Source organism: Danio aesculapii, chromosome 7 (genome assembly GCF_903798145.1).
Source record: "Danio aesculapii chromosome 7, fDanAes4.1, whole genome shotgun sequence".
Lineage (NCBI taxonomy): Eukaryota > Metazoa > Chordata > Actinopteri > Cypriniformes > Danionidae > Danio > Danio aesculapii.
In genome coordinates this window covers 57024892-57049690 of record NC_079441.1, presented here as the reverse complement: position 1 = coordinate 57049690, position 24799 = coordinate 57024892, and the positions used below count along the sequence as shown (strand labels likewise).

General features: G+C 39.2%; 1 protein-coding gene across 1 annotated transcript in view; it reads right to left on the bottom strand.

Moving 5' to 3' along the window:
• The window catches only part of LOC130232381 (collagen alpha-1(XXV) chain), a 401111-nt gene that overhangs the window by 64106 nt on the left and 312206 nt on the right, over positions 1-24799 (bottom strand). Inside the window, exons 11-12 of the mRNA XM_056462242.1 lie at positions 15390-15416; positions 1736-1771 (exon numbers count right to left, since the gene is read on the bottom strand). Coding sequence (XP_056318217.1) covers positions 1736-1771; positions 15390-15416 — 63 coding nt within the window. The remainder of the gene's footprint in view (positions 1-1735; positions 1772-15389; positions 15417-24799) is intronic.

The following is a 24799-nucleotide window of genomic DNA, read 5'->3' as shown; positions in this document are numbered from 1 at the left end:
CATCGCATCACATAATGATTGACAGGTCACTGAGCCAGTGACAGTGCTCAGAGCACAATAAATCAACAACATGTCCAATAAATAAACAGATTCAAAATAAACAGATTCACCATATGTCGAAAGAATCATGCAGCCATTGGCTAAATTTTCCATCAGTCAAACCAGGAACTAGGAAGTAAGTGACAGTAGGCATATACAGAACGTCTAAACACTCGACTGCTTTTTTTAGATTTTATAAAGACTATAACTTTGACTTTTATTCAGTTCATGGTCTCATTTTATCTGTAACATTTTAACTGTGTAAAGTTATCACATAGCCTTGCTTTTTACAACAAAGATGCCGTTTTCGCGTGTAAGTACCATGGTAAACAACAGGTCTTCAGTAGAAACAGTGACATAAACAAACCACCCATAACCCACACTATTGTGTCGGTGGACTAAATGTGCTTGATGGGATGTTTTTCTGTGAACTCTTACCTTTCGAAATAAAGCGTGATGTGCAGCAATGAATGCATGTGTATGTTGTTATTACGATGATATTTACTCCATATCTAATAAGCGTTTTCTGTAAAACTTACACAAATTAAGCAAATACATTCTTTATAAGCTTTCCATCGAAAAACAACTAGCTAAAATGGGTGCTTGAGGGTTGTAGCTTTTAACTGATGTACTGTTTGTCAAGATTACTCGTGTTCTTTTCGGTGTAATCTATTTATAAACACTGACATGTAAAAAAACAGCACCCCAGAGCGTTCACGTCAAGGCACTGGCTATAGGGTTAAACAGGTAAATGACTTTCTAAGTCGATCTCTCGCTTTTGCAAGTTGCTGCATTTATTGTAGGGGTGTCAAAATTAATTGTTTCTTCGGTGCACCGCGATGCAGATGGAGACAATTCGATGTTGGTTCAGTAATAGATCATAACCGGTTATAATGTTCATCTTTCACTTTAGACAGTTTGTTAGAGAAATATTCAAATACTATAATATGAGCAACAGCTTCTGCTGTTCTGACGTCAGGTGCAGATGTGAGTGATGGTGGAAGAAAGTAGTTCCTCATACAATAGGGTTTTGAGACTCTCCGTGTTTGATTTTCTTTTTTCTTTTTTTACACACGATTATGCCGTTGAACTGTATAAACGCAATATCACACTTGTAGCAGTGCGATGTGGCTGTATATCATCACTGGTGGGACACTAATGCACTCGGCCTGTGGCCTCATACACACACACACACACACACACACACACACGCACACACACACACACACACACACACACACACACACACACATATACATATATATATATATATATATATATATATATATATATATATATATATATATATATATACATACACGCATATATATATACATATACATATACATATACATATGTATATGTATATGAATGTATAGTGCTGCTTAATCAGCACTCTTGATTAAATAACAAAACATGCACTCTTCATGAACTTTAAATGTATTAAAAATTGCAAAGAAATTACTTGGATTTACTTTTGCATTTGTATCCCTCTCTTTTGGATGAATAAATGGATATGAACATTTTTTTTTTCATTTTAACAAGATTTACTGCCAGCTAAATCTGGAGTACTGCTAAAATTTAAACGTGGTGTCAAAAGGTAAAAATAGATTTTAAATAAGAATCCACAAAATTAAATGTATATTTAAATATAATTTTAATCAGAAACAACAACAGAAAACAGAGCTTATCTTACCTTTATTCCATCAATACCAGGAGGGCCAATGGAACCCTACAAGTGAGAATTTAAGATTAGTATTTAGGTAAAAATGCTAGAAAGTTTCATATTTCTGAAACAACAACAAAAATAATAATAATAATTGCAAAAAAAAGCGTTACTTGCAACTATTCTCCAAAACTGTTGAGAGAACGAACGAACGAATAGGAAATTTAACATAACTTTACTCATGTGAAATAATTAATAAACTCAATAAATGACTGAGGAGTGGAAGAGTGTTTTAGCAAACAAATTATAGTCAGCACCATGTAAAGTAAACTTAACCACTTTTATGTTATGCATGCAATTAACTCAGAATTGTATCATGTGGTATTTTCAGCACTGTAAAAAAATTCTGTAAAATTTACGGAAAAACACTGGCAGCTATGGTTGCCAGAACTTTTTTGTAAAAAATACAGAATTTTTCTGTAAAATAGTTTTTACAATAAAATGTTGTATTTTAACAAGAGAAAAATTTATTCATTAACTGATGCAATGATAATTTACAAACCTTTGAGTTAATTATTTTGTATTTGCAGAAAGCAACTACGTTTTAATTGGCATTTACTAGCATTAAAATCGATATTTTAAATGTCTAAGTAATATATCTGAGCATATTGACATTGAGAACCATTGTACATCAGTTCACTACAAAAACTTTTTAAATAATGTAAAGCCATTAAATGCATTATTGTGTTCATGTGTGACTAATTAACAAACAGATTTTCACTGCATTAGTAACTACACAGTTACATTTAAACAAAAGATGCAGCAGCATTACATCAGATTCACTTAGTTCATCTTGGACTTGCACAGAGATGCTACTATCCTCCACAATGGTGACACAAAAATGTTTTACAGTATTTTGCTGTTGTTTTTCTTGATTTTACAAAAAAATACTGGCAGCTGTGGTTGCCAGTAAACTACTGTGTTTAACATTTTACATTCGTAAATTCAATCTACAGAAAATTTCTGCTAAAAATACATTCCACCGTCAGTATTTTTCATCAAACACATTTAACCCCTTAAATCGCAGAGCAAAATCCTCACTAGTGTCCTCACTACAGAGGGTTGAACACTCAGACAGTGATGAAGTTAATGAGATAATTAAGTGTCTAATTAAAGGAGGATTGAGAATGAAGCTGCGGTCACACTGGGCTTTTCCTCCCATAGACTTTCATTCATCCGCATGCGAATGCGAATGCGTCAGACCGGAAACGCAAGGTCATGCGTCAAGTTTCGCATGTTGTTGCAGTTCAAAGTTCAAGCTTGGTGAACCCTGACCTGCAAAATCGCATCACTTGACTGCGTGAGAGCAATTGAGGATCAAAACATGACCTCTCTGACAGAAATTTAAAACATGGAGCAATCGCTCGCTTTTTTTAATGTCTAATCATCTTGTTTAATCCCGCCCCTTTTCGCAGCGCCGCATGACAGAATTTTGCACACACAAAGCCCAGTGTGACCGTAGCTTTACTGACCTTTGACTTCATTTCTGTCATGTGAACAAAAGCTCTTAATGAAATTTTTGTTGTTCATTTGAAGTCACCATGATGGAGGACAGAGTCTGTTTTAGTCGGGATCTTCAACTTCTTGTTTAAAATACTGTTTAGTTCTTATAATTAATTATGTTAATCACAATATCTGTATAGCATGAAAAGCCAAAATAAAATATAAAATTAGGGGTGGTGAGATGGATAAAGACTATCATGTCAAAGCCACCCTTGCCTTCTTGTTGAATATCATGTTAAGTGTGAGAATCGAATAATACATGTATATGAAACCATTGAAGCTTCAGCAATCAATGACAGTTTAAAAGGTCTAAATTCACCATTCACAATGAGAATGTTTGATTTATGTCAGAACTTGAAAACACACAGATGTCAACAATTAGTCTTTGAATCTCAATAATGGTGACAAACAAAAAATAAAAATCAAATAAAAAACAACCCAGAACAATACAAAACAATCTACTGAAACATTACACCCAAAAAACAAAATAAAAGGCAAAGAAAGAAATGTTGATAGCATAAAGCGGCACAATTTATTCATGCTGCAATGCATGCTGGGAGTTTTGTACTATGCTGGTACCCAGCATGCATGAATGAATTATGCAGCTTTTTTTTTTTTAGCAACCATGGTTGAGGTTCATATGCTGATTCTTGATGTCTGTGTGACTTAAATGAGCTGCTGAAACTCTCATTTTTAATTCCTTCGTAATTGTTTGTTTACCCTTCTGGAAGCTGTACTACTGTCCCAAATAACATACCATAAATTAAATAAAATAACTTCAATTGTTTAAATTGTTCAATAGTTTGTTATGACTTATAAAACTAATTCTGTAATACAAACATGAAGGTTTTCATTGCTTTTCTTGCTATAACTGATGCGTTTCAGAAATGCAGTTATAACAGCCAGAGATACATTAAGATAGAAGAGTAAAGGTTCAAGAGCTCAACTAAAACAGCCTTTGTTCTCCATGATGGTGAGGTCAATTGAAACATTTTCAATAAAAATAAAAACCTCTGTTAATTATCTAATATTCTTGCAGAAATGAGAGAATTGAAGTCAATCTGTAATCATGAAGCTGCTAATGCTTTATTCCTCTATTTATTTCAGTTGGTTTGGTGTGAGGCTGTGTCTGTAGTTTTATTTCTTGTTCTGTCCTTCAGTGATTGTGCTTGTTAGCTGCAGGTGTTCATCAATTCACTCATTTGTGGTCATTCACTCTGTCTAGTGGACTAAACTAATTGTCTAATTTAGGGACTAGTGAATGAGGGAGTGTGGTGAGATTTCAGACACTCTGATTAGTTTCTCGAAAACAAAGGTTAGATCTGTTACAGCTATTTTCCGTATTTTGTACTGAAATGAGCTGTTAATCATTTAACAGGTTTTCACTGTAGATTGTACACTTTTACAGTTAAAATCACAGACATTTTTTACAGTGAGTATCTTGCTTGATAACCTAAAAGTTATATTATGAAATACATAAGAAAAAGTTGTGGCATGGTAAGCACAAATAAAATTAAAGTAGTGATTTCCAAATTGAATTTGACTTGTATTTCATTGTGTACAATATGAACACAAAATATTTCATGTTTTGTCTGGTCAACTTAATTTCATTTGTAAATATAGATCGTTTCCTGTCATTCAGACCCACAACACAACACATTTCACCTTCAACAGTTTATAGCATAATTAAAAGATTCAAGGAATCTGGAGAAATTTCAGTGCGTAAAGCACAATCCAATCCCTCGGCAGCTCTGCATCAAGAATCGTCATTAAACTATAAACAATATCACCACATGGGCTCAAGACTACTTGACTACTTACCACAATATGTACAGGGTGGGCCATTTATATGGATACAACTTAATACACTTTTTGGGAATTTCACAAGAAAAAACAATGGTGTGCTTGGTTTTAACGTAACTTTATTCTTTCATGAGTTATTTACAAGCCCCCTCACATATACTAATGTGCCACGAACAAGATGTAATATCACCAACCATTCCCATTTTATTAGGGTGTATGCATATAAATGGGCCACCCTGTAGTTGCATTCACAAATGCCAGTTAAAACTATACTGTGCCAAAAATAAGCCCTAATTTAACAGAAGCACTTCTCTGGGCTCAGAGGCATCTGGGATGCACCACTACAGTGTGGAAACATGTAACATGGTCAGATGAATCAGTATTTCAGGTGTTTTTTTGGGAGAAATGGATGCAGTCCAAAGAAGAAAAGCATCATTGACTGTTACTAGCAAAGTCTAAAAGCCAGGGTCTGTCATGGTATGGGGTCGTCAGTACCCTTGGCAAAGGTAACTTGCACTTCTGTAAGGGCACCATTAATGCTGAAAAGTACATAGAGATTTTGGAGCACGATATGCTGCCTTTTCTTCCAGGGACACCCATGCATATTTCAACAAGACAATGCAAAACCACATTCTGCACACATTATACTGGCTGTAGTACCTGTAGTACTTGCCTGGCCTGTCTCCAATTCCAACCTGTCTCCAATAGAGAATGTGTAGTGCATTTTAAACAAATACCCCATACTGTTGCCCAACTTAAGACTTGTTTGCAGGAAAAATGGGACAAAATTACACCTGACAGACTTCTTCAATTGGTGTCTTCAGTCCTAAAACATCTTCTAAACGTTGTGAAAAATTAATGGCAACATTACAAAATGGTAAATGCTTTACTGTTCCAACTTTTTTTGAAATGTGTTGCAAGAACTTAAATTGGAATAAAAAACAAACAATAAAAATTATGAGAAACACATTAAATAATGTTTGTTGTATTGTCTGCGATGAAGTCAAAGTAAATACATTTTTTATTTGTGCTTTCCATACTGTCCCCTGTTAAAATCATCAAATATTAATGGCATGAGGTTTGCCAAATAAATAAATTCTAATTCTGACAGACTCAAATATGGTGTAATAAGATGGCATACATGAAAGCGTAACTGTTTATAATGGGCCCATGGGATGTGGGCCAGGCTCCATGATGCACACCCAAATGGCCTGATGAAAGCATAGTATGTAACACAGTGTGTCATCAGTCCTAGTGTCCTGAGGAGTCTGTTGACTGCTGACATGCTGACAGCTCAAACAGACAGCTTTACTTCAGAAAACCCTGGCAGCTATGCCAAGGCAAAGTATATCTGCTATCCGTATAACATCTTATGGAACTTTGTGCTTTTTAAACTTCCATTTCTTGTAATCATATGCATATAAAATGCAAAATGTGGTATAATTACATTTTTAAAAGGTGGTAATCAAAATACAGTTATATCTGAAATGGATTTTAGATTACTAAAGAGATTTATTTTATTATGTAATTTCTTAATTCAATATTTATGGATTAACCGATAAAAAGTAATGGATTTTCATTTTCTAAAAAAAAAAAAGCTGGGTGGAGTTTGTTTATTTAAGCAACTAAATGCTCATCATCATGACACAAAAATGGATGACAGAGAAAGTCATTCATGGAAGTCATTTCCCATGAAATTACAAAGAGTATTTATTTATAAATCTGAACAAAGGACACAACATCTCTGAGCAGTTTAATCTACTGTTATTACTGTTCACACTATATAGGCTACGGCTAGGTGATATAATTTAAAAACATGGAGTTAGCTTCCACTGTATTGCTGATGAAACACAATTTTATATCTCCTCTCAACCTGATAACTTGTATGAATTTACATTTACATTTAGTCATTTAGCAGACGCTTTTATCCAAAGCGACTTACAAATGAGGACAAGGAAGCAATTTACACAACTATAAGAGCAGCAGTGAATAAGTGCTGTAGACAAGTTTCAGGTATGTAAAGTCTAAGAACAAAGCAATAGTAATGTTTTTTTTTTTTTTTGAGAGAGAGTACAGTTAGTGGTATATCCAGAGAGGCAGTTACAGATTAGGAAGGAAAGTGGAGACTAAATAGTTGAGTTTTTAGTCTTTTTTTGAAGACAGCAAGTGACTCTGCCGTTCTGATGCAGTTAGGGAGTTCATTCCACCAACTGGGCAGATTGAATGCGAGAGTTCAGGAAAGTGATTTCTTCCCTCTTAGGGATGGAACCATGAGGCGACGTTCATTCACAGAACGCAAGTTTCTGGAGGGCACATAAATCTGCAGAAGTGAGAGCAGATAAGAAGGAGCAAAGCTAGAGGTCGCTTTGTAAGCAAGCATCAGAGCTTTGAATTTGATGCGAGCAGCAACTGGCAGCCAGTGCAAACGGGTGAGTAGCGGAGTAACATGTGCTCTTCTGGGTTCATTAAAGGCCACTCGTGCTGCTGCATTCTGAAGCAGCTGAAGAGGTTTGATAGAATTAGCTGGAAGCCCGGCTAGTAGAGAGTTGCAATAATCCAGTTTGGAGAGAACAAGAGCTTGAACAATGAGTTGACCTGCATGTTCAGATAGGAAGGGTCGGACCTTTCTGATGTTATAGAGTGCGAATCTGCAAGAACGAGCAGTTCTAGAAATGTGGTCAGAGAAGTTTAGTTGGTCATCAATCGTTACTCCAAGGCTTTTTACTATTTTGGATGCAGTAATGGTTGCCCCATCCATCTGGATTGAAAAGTTATGGTGTAAAGTCGGGTTGGCAGAAGCATTTCCATTTTTGCGAGGTTAAGCTGAAGATGATAGCAGCATAGCAGTGGTAGGAAAATCCATGTTTCTGGATGACTGGTCCTAAAGATGTCGTGTAGATGGAGAAGAGATGTGGCCCAAGAACAGAGCCCTGAGGTACCCCAGTGTTTAGATGCTGTAGGTTGGACACCTCTCCCCTCCAAGACACCCTGAATGACCTGTCAGAGAGGTAAGATCTGAACCATTGAATAACAGTGCCTGCAACGCCCAGTGACTCAAGCGTAGATAGCAGGATCTGGTGGTTTACAGTGTCAAAAGCAGCTGATAAATCCAGAAAGATGAGGACAGATGGTTTAGAGTCTGCTTTAGCTAGTCTGAGATCCTCCACGACCGAAAGCAGGGCAGTCTCAGTTGAGTGGCCTTTCTTAAAGCCAGATTGCTTGTTGTCCATGAGGTTGTTTTGAGTAAGAAAGTCTAGGACTTGATTGAATACTACTTTTTCCAAAATCTTGGCCATAAATGAAAGCAGGGATACCGGTCGGTAGTTTCCAAGTAGCGTTTGATCCAGGTTGGGTTTCTTTAGCAGTGGGGTTACCCTAAGCCCCCTAAATGAAGTAGTCAAGAGATGTGTAATTATGTGAAAATTTAAGAAATTAACAGATTGTATAGCTGATATAAAAAATGGATGACTCATAACTTATTATTACTCAAATCAGATAAAACTGAGGTCTTGCTTATTGGAACCATAAACCTCACACGCAAAAACCTAGAACATTGTTTAACCCTTGATGGATTCTTCGCTCAGTCCTCATCTACAGTCAAAAATTTGGGGGTGATTTTTGATAGCAACCGGTCATTTGAAGGCCAGATTTCAAGCCTCTGTAAAACTGCCTTTTTATCTTAAAAATGTTGCCAAACGATTAGATTATTGTAATATGTTACTAGGTCGTTGCCCTGCTGGCCTAATTAACAAACATCAGCTAGTTCAAAATGAAGCTGCTAGAGTGCTTTCTAGAACAAAGAAAAGTGATCATATTACTCTGGTTCTTTCATCATTGCATTGGCTCCTATTTAATATCATATTTTCAGATTTAAAATAAGTCTTTTGTGTCCCCAGAATGTGTCTGTAAAGTTTGAGCTCAAAACAACCATCAGAGTATTTGTTATAGCTGTCTGAAGTGTCTGTATTTTAACCGGAAAAACTTGGTTACTGTTTTTTTAATACTGGGCCTTTAAGGCTAGTCCTCCCCGCCCACCGTTCCCACGTGCCTGTCAGCAACATGCCTCAGTCGCCGCCCTCGGCTGCCTCAGGAAGCAGATCTCACGTAGTGTTTGTGAGAAATACTACAGTAAGAAATTTACCAATCAGTATTTGATGCATTTTTTGTGAGTTGCAACCATGAGTCACACAAAGTCGTTCCAAAGTTCACGCGCACACACAGCGAGGACACGCACACACACACATAGCGCAGACACACACCAATAGCGCAGACATCCACACACACACAGAGAGAGAGAGAGCGCGCGCGCGCGGTTAACATATAACATATATCTGTTATGTTAATGTACAAAATAAACCCGATTTAATGTCCACAAACCGGGATTGAAGCGTCTTCTTTTATAATTGTTCTGACACGCAGCTGTGCTGATGAAGTAAAGCTAAGCTAAATCGCATTTGCAATATTTTAAAACATTTTAAACTTGTAAAACTTACTTTTGATCACATTTGATGATGATTGATGATCCTAGCGAACTGAACTGACCTTTTATTCCCAGTTGCTTTGCGCACGTCTGGTCTTGTTGATATGATTATACACGTGACTACCGGTACATGTTAATACGCACAGCTGTCAATCAATTCGGTGGGCGGGGGGAGCGCACTCCTACATAAAGTTGTGGTCGATCTGAAAACCGCTCTAATTGGTCCACCGTTTTTGTGTTGTTAAATTTGAAAAAAAAAGGACTGGTTGAGTTTATATCACCCCAATATGACTGTCTATACACTACATCTACACACATGTCTGTTCAAACAGCTTTAATAGTAGATTTTTTCATCATAGGTGCCCTTTAAACATTTTATTGACCACCTACAAAACCCTGAATGGCTTAGCCCCCCAGTATTTGAGGGAGCTCCTGGTGTATTATAGCGCCTCACGTCCTCTATGCTCAATTAATTCTGGACAATTGATTATTCCTAGAATATCAAAATCAACTGTAGGTGGTAAATCTTTCCCATATTGGCACCTAAACTCTGGAACAGCCTTCCTAGCAGTTTAGGTCTAACCAGCAGTGCAATGGCAGCAAGTGCAGGATATAGGTATAAGTTATAAAGTGCAGTTATAGAAAAACCATGGTGATATTTACAGATGGATGTACTATCAACATTATATACAGGTTGTATTAGCTATGAACAGATTTACAATAAATTAATATATGTACAGGATACTATTAGTAGCAGAAGTGTGCAGGTAGATAAACATAATTATAAATGTCCATGTGCTGTGGGTATGTCCAGTTCAAATAAATGAATCAGTGCAATGAATATGTGCAAACTTTAAATGTGCAAATGTTAAATAGTGCAGTGATTGTGAGGAGTTTAAGTTAGAGGAGTGTGGGGGGTGTATTGGGGGGGCAAAAGAGTCAGTGAGGGGCAGAGTTCAAAAGGAAGACAGCTCTGGGGAAAAAGCTGTTCCTCAGTCTGCTGGTTTTTGTCCGGGGGAGCCTGAGGCGCCTGCCGGAAGGCAGGAGAGAAAACAGTCTGTGAGCAGGGTGAGAGGTGTCCTTAAGAATACTGCGTGCTCGGCGCAGACAGTGTTTCTTCTGGATGTTCTCAATGGCTGGCAGTGTAGTCCCTGTGATGCGTTGGGCAGTTTTCACCACCCGCTGCAGTGCCTTACGCTCAGCAACAGAGCAGCTTCCATACCAGACTGTGACGCAGTTGGTCAGGATGCTTTCTATTGTGCAGCGGTAGAAGTTCACCAAGACGGCTGATGAAAGCTGGTTCTTCTTAAGTTGCCTCAAGAAGAATAGGCGCTGGTGAGCCTTCTTGACCAGGCTGGAGGTGTTGGTGGTCCAGGAAAGGTCCTTAGAGATGTGGGTCCCCAGGAACTTGAAGGATGAGACAGGCTCAACGGCCATCCCATTAATGTGGATGGGATCATGCGAGCCTGTTCGTCCCTTCCTGAAGTCCACAATGAGCTCCTTGAACTTGCTGGTGTTAAGGAGCAGATTATTGTCGGTGCACCAAGTGGCCAGATGCTGTATCTCCTCCCTGTAGGCAGTCTCATCATTATTGCTGATTAGACCAATCACTGTGGTGTCATCTGCAAATTTGATGATGGTGTTGGATCTGTTCACAGGCCTACAGTCGATGGTAAAAAGGGAGTAGAGGAAGGGGCTCAGCACGCAGCCCTGTGGTACACCAGTGGGTCCAGTGTGGATGGCAGAGAGTCTTTCAGATGTGCCAGGACCAACCGCTCAAAGCACTTCATGATGATGGGTGTGAGTGCTACAGGGCGGTAGTCATTCAGGCATGTTGGGCTGGAGTGTTTCGGCACTGGCACAATAGAGGTGGTTTTAAAGCATGTTGGCACAGTTGCTAGGTTAAGCGACAGGTTGAAAATGTCTGTGAATACCCCAGTGAGCTGTTCTGCACATGCTTTGAGGACGCGCCCAGGAATACCGTCTGGTCCAGCAGCCTTTCGCACATTGATCCGACTCAGTGCAGTGTAGACTTCTGAGGAGGGGAGTGTGATGTGTGAGTGGTCGGTTGAGGTAGTGTTCCTGGTGTAGGGTTCTGTATTGTCTCTTTCAAAGCGGGCATAAAAGTCATTTAGCTCGTTCAGGAAGGAGACATTTGTGGCTGTGGGTGTGGACTGGCTGGGTTTGTAGTTGCTGATGGCCTGGATGCCCTGCCACATGCGCCGAGGATCAGAGTTGGAAAAGTGCTCCTCTAGCTTTAGCTTGTAGCAGTGCTTGGCCTTTTTGATGCCCCTCTTCAGATTAGCCCTGGAAGTGCTGTAGGCCTGTGCATCCCCTGATCTGAAGGCAGTGTTGCGTGCCTTCAGCAGGAGGCGCACCTCCTTGTTCATCCATGGGTTTTGATTTGGGTATGTGGTGATCTGTTTCTGGGTTGTAACACTGTCTATGGTGGTGTTGATATATTCCAGAACAGAGGAAGTGTAACTGTCAATGTCTGTGTGAGAGCCACATGTGGCCTGGGAAGCAAACATACTCCAGTCTGTGTGTTTAAACCTGTCCTGGAGTGTGGAGTCCACCCCTGCTGGCCACACTTTGATGGTCCTTACTGATGGCTTCACACGGTTGACGATGGGTGAGTACTTGGGGGTGAGAAACAAACAAAGGTGATCTGATTGACCCAAGTGGGGGAGGGGGGTCACAGCATATGCTTCAGCCATGTTTGTGTAAACTTGGTCTAAAGTTTTGTTTCCCCTTGTGTGGCAGAAAATGTTTTGATGGAATTTGGGGAGCACTGTCTTTAAGTTTGAGTGATTAAAATCCCCCGCAACAATAAAAGCAGCCTCCGGGTGAGCAGTCTGTTGTTTGCTGATGGCTGCATGAAGTTCATTCATAGCGAGCTTGGCATCAGCGTCGGGAGGGATATAAGCGGCAGTTATTATGGTGGAGGTGAACTCCCGTGGCAGATAAAACGGTCTACATTTAACCATGAGAAATTCCAGGTTAGCAGAACAATGTCTCCCAACGACGACAGAGTTTGTGGACCAAGCTTTGTTAATATCAATGCATAATCCTCCGCCTCTGGTCTTACCGGAGTCATCCGCCGTTCTGTCTGCTCTGAATGTTTGATGCTCCGTTAGCGATATAGCGTTGTCTGGTATCCCGCTGTTTAGCCATGTTTCTGTGAAAATCATGACATTACAGTTCCATAATCTTTTGCTGTGGTTGATGCGCAGTCGAATCTCATCCATTTTGTTCACCAGTGACCGTACATTGGCGAGAAAGATGCTGGGTAAAGAGAGCCGGTGTGGTGTTAACTTTAGCTTAGCTCTTAGCCCGCCGCGCTTCCCCCTTTCATTCATTTCATGCATGCCACCACAACTAACGAGCTATTGGATGCGCGTATAAACTGCTGGAAAAAGTGTAGTTTTTTAAAATGGAATTTGATATCACCATATAGTGAAAAAAACCCTCCGCAATTCGTGATGCGGGTGCCTGTGGTCTTATAAAATATCTTTTTAAAGTTATGTCACAGCGTCTCAATTGGATTCAGATTAGGACTTTGACTAGGCCACTTGGTTTTATTTTTTTCTTCAGCCAATGTCTTGCTTCAAAACCAAGTTCGTTTCAGGTCACAAACAGATCACCAGACATTCTCTGGAATCCATTATAGCAAGTTATCTAGTCTCTATAATTCCACTTTATAATTCCACTTAATTTTCTGTCATTATTTTTTTGGTGTTACAACCATTCCATTAACCAGCTAAAATGTGATGTGACACACCTCATCAGTAATGTTGAGGCAAAATGGCCAGGGTCTGTACATGATGTCATAATTTGATGTCATCATTATGGCACATATTTCAACAGAATACATTTTGCTTTACACATTTTTTAAAAGTCTTTTTACTACATTTGTATTATACACTTCAATCATTACAGGACTACAATGGTTACTTGCTCGGGGGAAATGAGGATACCCTTGTTTTCCCTATATGATGATACCCCACCCTGAACATGGATCGCAGATATTATGCAACGCAGCCCAGAGGAACCCTCAATGAACCAAGCAGAGCAACGAAATGGAAGAGTGCTAAGAGACATGATTTGTCAAAAATCAGTTTAATTCATTCGTTTGCTCTGAAGCACTGTTAATTTTTTTATTTGTTAAAATAATATCAATTGGCTTTTTTATTTTTTTACATTGCTTTAGATAAACAGATATTTTTCATAGAAAGTTCTCACCTTAAAGTGATGGTCCAGTATTTATATTTAAAGTTCATCTTTTTTTTTAATGGCTAGTGTTTTCTACTACATTTTAAGCAGTATAGGGTCAGTATAAGGCCTTTCTATAAGTAACATGGCAGAGAGAATATTCTAAAGTATTTAATACATAGCTCCATTAACTGTCTAATAAAATATAACATTCTTTGGAAATGTTTCTGTGTTTCATCTTTACTTTAGACATAGCTCTTCTGCTGGATTACACTTTATTAAACAAGACATTATTATTGTAACTTTAGGAAGTAAATGGCAGAAAAAAATTAATGTTTGAATGGTAATGCAACATGCTCAAAATGATGTTAACGTTTTATTTAGTTTTGCAATTATTGTGTAATTTAACAGTCTCATGCAATTACTTTTTTTTACTCTTTTCTTAACTATTTTTCTTATATTTCTTTTCTTAGTTATGCAGCTGTATTTCCTTTTTCATTTGGTTTAAATTATTTATACACCAGCATTTAAACCTCCAACTCAGCCTCTGTAAAGTATGCTGCCCTTTTTTCTCACTTTGACTTTCCATTGTGACTTGTAAACTTGACCATCAATTGAAAATGCCTTTAGTTATGCACCGTGTAAACACATTAACTCTCGGTTACTTTTAGGAGGTTGATTGAACTATCTCTTCTCAAAGGTTTTGGAACTGACATACAGTTAGCAGGTTTTGGTTTAATCAACCAAGAGTTCAGGGTTTAGCAGATGGTAAGTTAACCCTGAATTCTGGAATACACCACTGTTTTCAAGTAAACCGTAAAATGCTCATTACCTCATCTCAAGGAACTAAGGTTGCATCCGTAACTGGAGCATTAGTCACTAATGTTTGATTACTTTACTCTTCTTAAGGTAAATCATTTGTACTTTGCAGTTTCAAAAAGTTTTACAAATAAACCTGAGAATATGAAACTGTTTTTATTATTGTATGTTAATAATAATGAACTCACAAACATTTTTATTTTACATTTCAAAGAAATGTCATCAGTAGATTACAAGATACATTTTACTTAAACATTAAAAATCATAAATTCTAAGAAAAAACTAACTTTCAAATGGTCTCTTCTTTTCTTCATAGCTGTACAGTAAGCTGAAACAATGCTTTGTAACCCATCATTGGTTCCTGCATGTTAAGCACACACTTTTGATTCTTGGTTTACCACATTCAATGTGCACAGGATAAAATAAAAACTTTAAAAAACTAACTAGTATTATTTTTTTAGTTTAAATAAAATCAGTTAAACTGTTTTTTATTTTCTTCAGAAATAGAGTTGAATGTATGGTAAAGGTTGAATGTATGGTTGGATGCATGGATGATATTAAAGCAGATAATCAATGTATCAGCAATTGATCTAAGTACACTACATAAAAACGTGCACCACCATTCCAATTTATAGTCAATTATTATTATTTTTGTTTTTGAAAGACGTGCTATTGCTAAAGCCACTTTAACTTCATCATAAATTCATAAGTAAATCAAAATGTTTTACTATAGATTATTTATTGCTACAGATTAAAAATATTTTTTTTTACCATGATGTGCTAAACAAAAGATAACTGCAACTGTACCTTTTGTCCTGGAGGGCCCTCGGGTCCCTGGAATAAGAAAATGGCAAAAAGTAGTTAAAGCATGCACATGCTAAATAACTAGTGTGACTGATTTTGGTGTTTCAATTTTATTTGTAAGATTGTGCAACATAATTAGGTACTGTGGAAACAAATGATAATTTAAAAAACAATGTAATTTGACACATTATGTTCTTCCAATATTAACACTAACACAAACACACACACACACGCACACACACTTGCACACACACATGCACACACACACTTACACACACACACACACACACACACACACACACACACACACACACACACACACAGACACACACACACACACACACACACGCACACACACACACACACACACACACACACACACACACACACAATATTCCACCAACACTTTGAACAGATTTTCTGTTTTTTTTCTGGTTTTCTAAATTGACAATTTTGCTGCCATGAACCACTAGATTATAAAAGAGGGGTACCTCTAACACCCAGTATTTAGGGGTATTGAATATTCTTTTAATCTTGAAAGTTTTATTCCATGCTTGGAAGACTGATTTATAAAAGGATGTAATCTCTGTTGTCCATCACTTTAGTTTGTCTCCAGAAAAGACGCAGGTCATAATTCAACTCCTCTACTGTTCTCAAGGTCAATCCTTGCCCTTCTTCATAAATAGGTAAATGCAGTTGTACAGCACAAACCACCAACTAATCATCACCATCATCATCACCATCTTCACCACCACTATTATCCTATGCCACCAACTCCTCTGGTGGTTTGACCACCATCATCATATGCCACAGTGTAGATGCTGCCAGATTATCAATAACCAAAACTCCTCTTTGTGGTATTAGACATAGACATTTGTGGTAATAGCATTTCCATCTAGGCAATCAGGCCACCACCTTCTCCAGCTGTCCCTCACAATTTTTATCTTGAAAACTAGAAGAACTCAAAAACACATTTAAAATTTAAAACCTTCACTCCTCCATTTTAATCCTCCTGGAAGCCTTTTATTCATCCACAGACCTACTGCACATGCTTCACTTTGGTTCCAGTTAAGTTTTTAACATTTTTTTTAAAGAAAAAGATTATCCATAATAGAGCATTCAGATACACAGTATGTCTGATCACCATGATTAATTATCTCCAAATAACATTTTAACCTGTTTGCTAAACATTTTGCTACAATTTTGTAATCTATGCTAAACAGTGAAACTGGTCGCAAATCGCCTCTCAAAGTCCAAATCCCTTTTTTTTTTGGTAACAGGGAGAAGACTGCTCTTTGCCAGCTACTTGGAAGAAGTCCATTTTCAAAACATGCTTTTGCTACTTAATGAAAATCTTGTTCCAAAATGTTTCAAATATGACAATAACATTCTGTTGTTATTCCAGCAATTCCTAGAGAACATCCTAATGAAAGTTTCTGTAGCACATCTGTGAGCTCTCGCAAACTAATTTCACTGTGCAGTTTTCTCTTTGTTTAGTTTGCAGCTTAGAAAAATCTTTAAAAAGGTCCATGGCACTTTCTTTATCACACTACGAGGCACTGAATAGTTCACAATAAAATTCAACAGCAATTTCTTTTTCCATTTCATTTGGATTGTCTGTAATTTTTCCAATTGAATGTCTTAAATGAAGCATATGGTTGTGTTGAACCGCCTTTCATTGCAGTTTAAATCTCCATTTTTCCCAAAGATCTGTAAAACTTTCACAGAATAACATATATATTATTTTTAAAATTAAAATGCCAATAATAATGCATTCTGGATGTTGTATTGTTATTTATAGCTATGGTTATCATATGATGGTCTGAAAAAAACACTAGGAACAATAGCAGCATCTGTCACTCTACTTTTAACAGACTTGCACATATAAAATCTATCTAATCTAAACTCTTTAAATTCATTGTTATTTGCTTTAACCCATGTATTTTGCTTTATCTCTTTGTTTCAAATTCTCAACGGGGCTCTTTAATCACTGTAGAAAACACATATCCTGACTGAAAATGAGGTTCTTCACTGTTTCTATCAACTTTAACATTTTCGGTAAAGTTCCAATCTCAAGCCATTATTATACAAACACTGTTATCATATTTGGAAATCTGACTATTTATATTTAGGAACAATTCAACTCTTTCAGAACCAACAATGCATTCCCACTTTAGTACTTCCCTTCCCACCACAGACCCCAATCTCACTCATTCCCATGGGTTACTTCTGGGTACTCTGGTTTCCCCCACAAGTCCAAAGACATGTCCTTCAGGTGGATTGGGTAAGCTAAATTGGCTGTAGTGTATGTGTGTAAATGAGAGTGTATGGGTGTTTCCTAGTGATGGGTTGCGGCTGGAAGGGCATCCACTGTCTAAAACATATGCTGGATAAGTTGGCGATTCATTCCACTGTGGCGACCCCTGATTAATTAAGGGACTAAGCTGAAAAGAAAATTAATGAATTAATGAATGAATATAGCTTTTTATTCTGATCTCTCTGTCCATTTATATTTTAAAAAGCCTATTCTCATAAACCCTGTATTAATAAAAGAGAAAGAGAGAACAAAGATCAGAAAAAAATAAGAAATAAAGAACACATTTACCTATTTTCTTGAAGACGAGTCTTTGTGCTTCCTGATTTTTTGTTAGGAATTTTCTCAGTCTAAATCTTTTTTATCACTCAGTTCATCCAATATAACAGTACATCCTAGTCTAACAGACCTTTTCACTGATTATTCAGTTTCTGTAGAAAAATATACTTCAACTGTTTTTCCAAAAGTATCATCCAAACATTAATTTATCTTGTGTAGAGAATAAAAATTACTGTCTTCCATTTGAGAAACTATTTTGAAAAAAATCTGACATCTGAGAGGAAGAATCATCATCATCCATCATATCTGCTTTATTTTCTCTAATAGGCCTTATTCAAGTCATTCTATTTTCTCATGAAGCATTACAAATCCACTATCACTCGCAGTCTCAGAACTCAAATAATTTTCATCTACAACCTTATGTCCCACTGTTACCTGATGACCATTATTAATAACCTTTTCCTGAATCACATTTCCTTCATTCTCCTGTTTACCATTACCATACCTGCCATTACCATTCTCGATTATCATTTCCATTTCTGTTTGTTGCACTTGATTATTCTCTCCCTCCAGCTCATTTCCATCCCCATTGTCATTGTTTGTGTTTACTTGAACTTTATGAGGACAAGCAAACTGTTTGTGACCAACGTCACCACATTCAAAACACGTCAATCCAGCAGAAGCATAAATCATATCACTTATCTTTATCCATTACCCAAAAAGATATGTCCAACATTGGTTCTTTTAGAAACATAAACCTTGTTGTTGAAATGACATCACCTGTTTCAGTTCTGGTCTTTTACATCCCAGCAATTAAATTTTTTTCAGGCTGACTATTTTTCTGAACCTAATGAGTTCTCGCTCAATGACTTCATCTAGGATGAAAGGTGGCACATTCGAGATGATTACCGTAGAAGTTAATATAACTAAAGGTAGAATGAGACAAAAACTCCCACTAATCACTATGCCACTCTCAATAAGCTGCCCAACAAAGTGTTCCGCCTTAAGGAAAACAACTACAGCTTAGTTAATCCTAGACGTTGAAATATTTTTGCAGCCAATTTAATCTCGCACAGCTATTAACACACTTTCCACCTTAATGCTCTGTTCTGACATGCACTTAACGCTGTGGAAAAGTAAAAAAAGATGGCGTTTGCTCATCCGCGAGTGACGCCTTTTTCATACTCACCAATTAACCTGAAACAATAAATGCAAAAATCTAACTAAATAACAAATCAAAAACTAAATATTTACATCAAAAAGGAGAAAAAGATAAAATATAATAGAGAAATAAAGAAATATATTTAGTAGACAGTAGAAAGCCTTAATTACATTTGAATGTCACTTTGTGAGGTTAACTTTACAATTTGGTAAACATACCATGCAGTTTAACCATTTTTTTATGTAAAAGGGGCCCAAATGCCAAAGAATAAAGCATGCCAGACATTGAACACCAGTGTCAGACACCTCTACAGACTTTAAAAGGGGCACACAAAGTACCATTAATTTTTAAAATACTCTCAACACCACTATAAAGAACTTCTGAGAAAAAACTAAATATTCCAGAACTATTCAAAGATAATGTTGTTCCACCCGATCAAAATCTTTCTTCTGATCTAATGAGATTAAATCACAATCTAAATTAAGAAACCTTGGAGACCTCAAACATGTCATGTACAAGTGAAACATTATTGAATATCGATCTGTTGGGCACACAGTAGGTCTGGTCAGGATGGATGACAGAACTCATCACCTCTGCCAACTGATTTGCCAACACTTTGGAGAGCAGCTTATAGTAACTACAGAGCTGAGATACGGGTCTCCAGCGCTTGATGTCCATCAAGTCACCTTTTAAGGTAGAAGAGATATAACTGCTTTATGGCAAATCAGAGGCAGTCTGCTATCAATCAGGCTTTCGTTCGTAAGCCTCCTCTGAAACTTGAGGCAAACTGTAGAAAAAGTCAATTTCAACCTCAAATCCTGCTCCAAATTCATTAAATTTCATAAAAAAATAACAGCGGGGGTCGTTCAACAATCTTCCTGTATCAGAGTGCTAAGCATGAATAGTTTTGCTCTTGCTATTTTTATTTTCCAAATTATTAAAAACAAACCTGGAAGGAGCATCCATCTGGTCTATATTTTGAAACTGTCATCTGACCAGAGCTCCCTGTGTTTTAAAATCCAGCAAATCAGCCAACAGTGTTTTCTTGTTGACTAAAAGATCTTAATAACTTTGAACACCAGTTGATTCAGCCGACATTTTGAGTACAACGTATAGAAAACTGCTTGACTTGTACTTTTTCAAGGTCCCACTATTGTTTCAATTAAAATAATTCTTTGTTGTTTTAAACACCCACAAAACACCTTAAAAACGTTTCTAAGAACCTTGTCATTTAACATGTTTATATTTAGCTGCCAAAAAACACTCTTTGGTTTATTAGAGCTTAAAACACACTACACTGTACCATACTGTGATCAGTAAGACCCAAAGTAAAACATTTTTACAATTTTTACCAACCTAGCCAGAGAGATAACACTATCACGAACATGAGTCCAGGTGAACTGCTTTTGTACCCCGTTCAACTGCGTTGAACATGAGTTGTGTCTTAATAAGTTACCAAGAATTAAACAAGTTATCAAGAATTAAACAATTTCGAAAAGGTAAAAGGGATTTCTGTCTTCACACTGTGCAATTAAAATCACCACCTAGAAACAAGTATTTCCCTTTATGGGAACTACAACATGCATGTGGAACATACTACTGGAGATCGCTAGACGACTAATCACTCTGACGAGACAGAAAAAGGGCCAATTAATGCTAAATGAATTTGCAAAGCTCGGCTCCGCAGGTGTCAGCAATTAGTCATTAAGGAAGTATATCAGCTGGCGTCTGCAGAGCAAGCAACAGATTCTTTGCTTCAGACCTCTCACTAGAGACTGAAGAGCTCCTGATCTGCAACCTGATTTCATGAACAGACCAGTTCCCTCATCAGTGCGGGTGAAGATGCAACAGCGTCAGTCAAACTGGCCTCCTTTCCAATCCACTAGGGATTTCACCTGGCATAAAAGAGCAGTTTTCTCTAAAAGAGCAGATACCCTAAGAGAACAAAAAGGCAGAGCAATGCGTCTTTTTAAAGATGTCGTTCCGGCTGTGCATTTCTGGATGCAGTAGTTTCCTCGGCCCGGATGACAGGCATGAGTATTACAAAACATGTCTGCGGGTCCAGCATATCGAGACGGTGCTTGTGGACAGTTCTTGATCTCATTGCGAGGGCTTGACTGTTGAGCAGCTGAGGTCGCGGCGTACTCTAGGGTGCACCACCCCTGTTGCTCCTCAGTAGTTGGTTAGTGCATGGGCAGGCCTGAGGATTACAGTGGGGGCTCATCCGTCACCTTCGGACCTACGAACCTGTCACTCCTCATCAGTGCGCTCTATCCAAGAGTGAGTGAGGGCACCGGTCCATCCTTAGATGACACCAGGGACCAGATGTTCTTCGCTGCATCGGAGGACGGGTTACCATGTTCTGATGATGATCTGGATCCACTGCCATCCTCCGAGGTTGTCGGTGAGGCTCCGGATTTAGAATCGAACATGTTAGCCGTGTTATCCCGCACTGCTTCGGCCGTTGGACTAAAGATGGCTTTTCACCTAGCTCTGTGGCCGCTTATATGGGTGTTACATTAGTGCCCAGAATAAGGCAAAGCCTTCAAGTCCCCGTCCACTTCTTTCCGGAGGTACGCAGTGAGCTCACGCAACATGGAGTGTACCTTTTTTTGTCCAGACCTTGTGCGCTCCGCTCTCACCACCATAGACGGTGGAGCATGCTATTGCGGTCAATCTACTCACAAGGCACCTCCACCTGGAGAGTTCCACCTAAACTCACATCCAAAGCATGCAGGTTGTCTGAGTCTCTCATGGCCAGCGCCTACACTGCTGCGGACCAGGCTGCTTCTGCCCTGCACACTATAGCCACCTATCAACACTACCAAGCGGAGAAGTTGGCCGAGATGCAAGAGGGTGGTTCTTCCCTGGGCTTAATGCACGAGCTCCGCACGGCAACCAATTTTCTCTCATGACCACCAAATCGGCTGCCCGTGCCCTGGGGAAGACTATGGCCTGCCAAATGAGGGATGCTGACAAAACTTGCTTTCTCAATGCACCCATATCGCAGGCTGGCCTGTTCGACGACACTGTTGGGGACTTTACCCAGGAGGTCTCAGCGGTGAAAGAGCAGTAGAAGAAGGGTGAAATCATCTATCAGCGGTCTCAGAAAACAGCTCTCCCCGCTGCCCCATCCACCTCGGCTACTCCTCGCCAAGGGCGCCCACCTGCGGCTATAAGGCCTGCTCTGCCTCCACTGCCCACTCCACCAGCTATGTGGCAGTGCCTAGCCACCTGCAGGACTAAATGGTAAATGGATCGCGACGCGTCCCTGAGTTGGGCCATATGGAGAAGATGGGACCTGTTCTTTCCTTGGTGGGGGACCGAGGACCGACTCCATTGTCAGTAAAATCAACTTCACTGCTGGCCTCCGGGCTGGCAGTACCCAAATTTTCAATAAAAGAGCAGTTTCCTCTCACTCCAGGTGTGCAAATTTGAGCCTTGCCAGTCTGGGATGCTCCGCCTTCCAGCTCGCAGCACCAGGCTATATCGCCACAGGTTTCCAGGGTGCAAGAGACCGGTCTCCTTTCTCTTATTCTAGCCTCATCACGGGATCAAGGGAGGAAGGTAAGAGATAATCTCTTATTTTCAGCTCTTCCTCGGCCCGCTCTGCTTTCTGTGGTGAGCACACTCCCCTCCTGAGCTGCCACTCCACGGGCACATCAGCAATCGCTCCGATGATGCCATTAGCGCGAGCTCTGCCAGCCTGGTTAACGCTGCCCAGCCCGTTATGGTGAGCCCGTTACGGCAGATAGTCAGACTCGGCTACGCAATACAATTAGCTTCTCACCCTCCCAAGTTCACGGGGGTTAATTTCACAAGGGTCAGTCCCGTGTCCGCCCCTGTCTTGCAAGAGGAGATTGCTGTCTTCCTGGCGAAGGATGCAATCGAGCTGGTCCCTACAGCCGAGATGAAACACGGGTTTTACAGCCCGTACTTCATTGTGCCCAAAGAGAGCGGAGGGTTAAGACTAATCCTAGATCTGCACAAACTGAAACGTTATTTACACAAAATGCCGTTCAGGATGCTCACACAGAAACGCATACTTCAGGTCTATAGCTGCAAACCAATCCCAAGCACGGATGCACTGAAGTACTCATATTTTGATGTCTCTATTCTTCCATGTCACGGTCCATTTCTCCGGTTTGCGGTTTGAGCATGGCAGTACAAAGTCCTCACCTTCTGGCTCTCCCTGTCTCCACAGGTTTTCATGAAGCTCACGGAGGGTGCCCTAGTGCCTTTACAGCTCGCGGGCGAATACATTCTCAATTATCTCAATGATTGGCATCTCCTGGGGCATATGGCATCTGCTGATGCTGTCACACCGCTCAGATTGATTCGTATGAGGCCACTTCATTGCTGGCTTTACAATCGGGTCCCCAGACAGGCATGGCGCACAGGCGCACACCGGGTGCACGTCACTCTGCTGTATGGAGGGATCTTGCTTTCCAACGGGCGGGTGTGGAACAAGTATGCAGGTATGTTGTCGTATCGACAGATGCCTCCAACATGGGCTGGGGGACATGTGCAACAAGCATGCAGCTGTGGGTTCGTGGACCGGACCTCGGTTACATTGGCACATCAACTGCCTAGAGTTGTTGGCAGTGTTTCTAACTCTTCACCGTTTTTTACCAGTTCTACAGCAGAAACACATGCTGGTTAGGATGGAAAGCACGGCAACAGTGACATTTATCAACCATATGGGGGATATACGCTCCCGTTGTATTTGTCAGCCCGCTTGCCATCTGCTGCTCTGGAGTCACACATGGTTGAAATCACTGAAGTCCAGACTCAAGTTAGATTTTCCATTGTCCCTGAATTTTGGATGCTTAAATCAGTGAACTGTTTTTCAGAATTTGGTAACTCTGAGAAAGAATGCCGTGGCCTCAGCTGATCACCATGTCGTCTATACATAGCGGTTAATAATGGATCACGCATCTTATATGATACTGGTCCAGACTGCTGCACCACCACTCCAGACAACCATTTTGGATCTCATCCTGCTTTATTACGCAAGAAAACTGACTCATTCATAGCAAAGGACCTTTCCCATACCTGATGGTCATGTAATCATAATGTACTAACACTATCGATGGTCAACAGCTCTTTGCACTTCTTGCTCTTTTAAAAGTCTATAAAGCTGTGGCAGCACTGTGCTCTGATTTGGTACAAAACATCCAAAATAATTAACCAAGCCTAAACAACTCACAGTTCTTTTACATTTAAAGGTGCTGGAGCAACCTGAACAGGCTTCACTTTGTGCTTTGTTGGATACACTCCTCCTTCATCCATCACATGACCCAGATATTCAATTTGAGTCTGGCCCCACTCACACTTACATTTTTTTACCTTCAAACCAGAGTCTTGTAATCACTGGAGAACTTTAAAGAGGATTGCTAGATGCTCTAATTTATCTTTTCCCACAATCAACAAATCACCTAAATATACAACAACTTTCAGATCTTTCAGAAATGTTTCTATGATCTGTTGAATAGAAGGAGCTGAACTAATGCTGAAAGCCAGACAGTTATAGACATAACATTTATTGTTCTGTATTTCTTTGAATCATAATGCAGCAAAACCTGCTAATATACTTGAGCTAAAACAATTTAAAGAATACTTTACCTCAACTTAAAGTGGCTGAAACTACTTCCATTC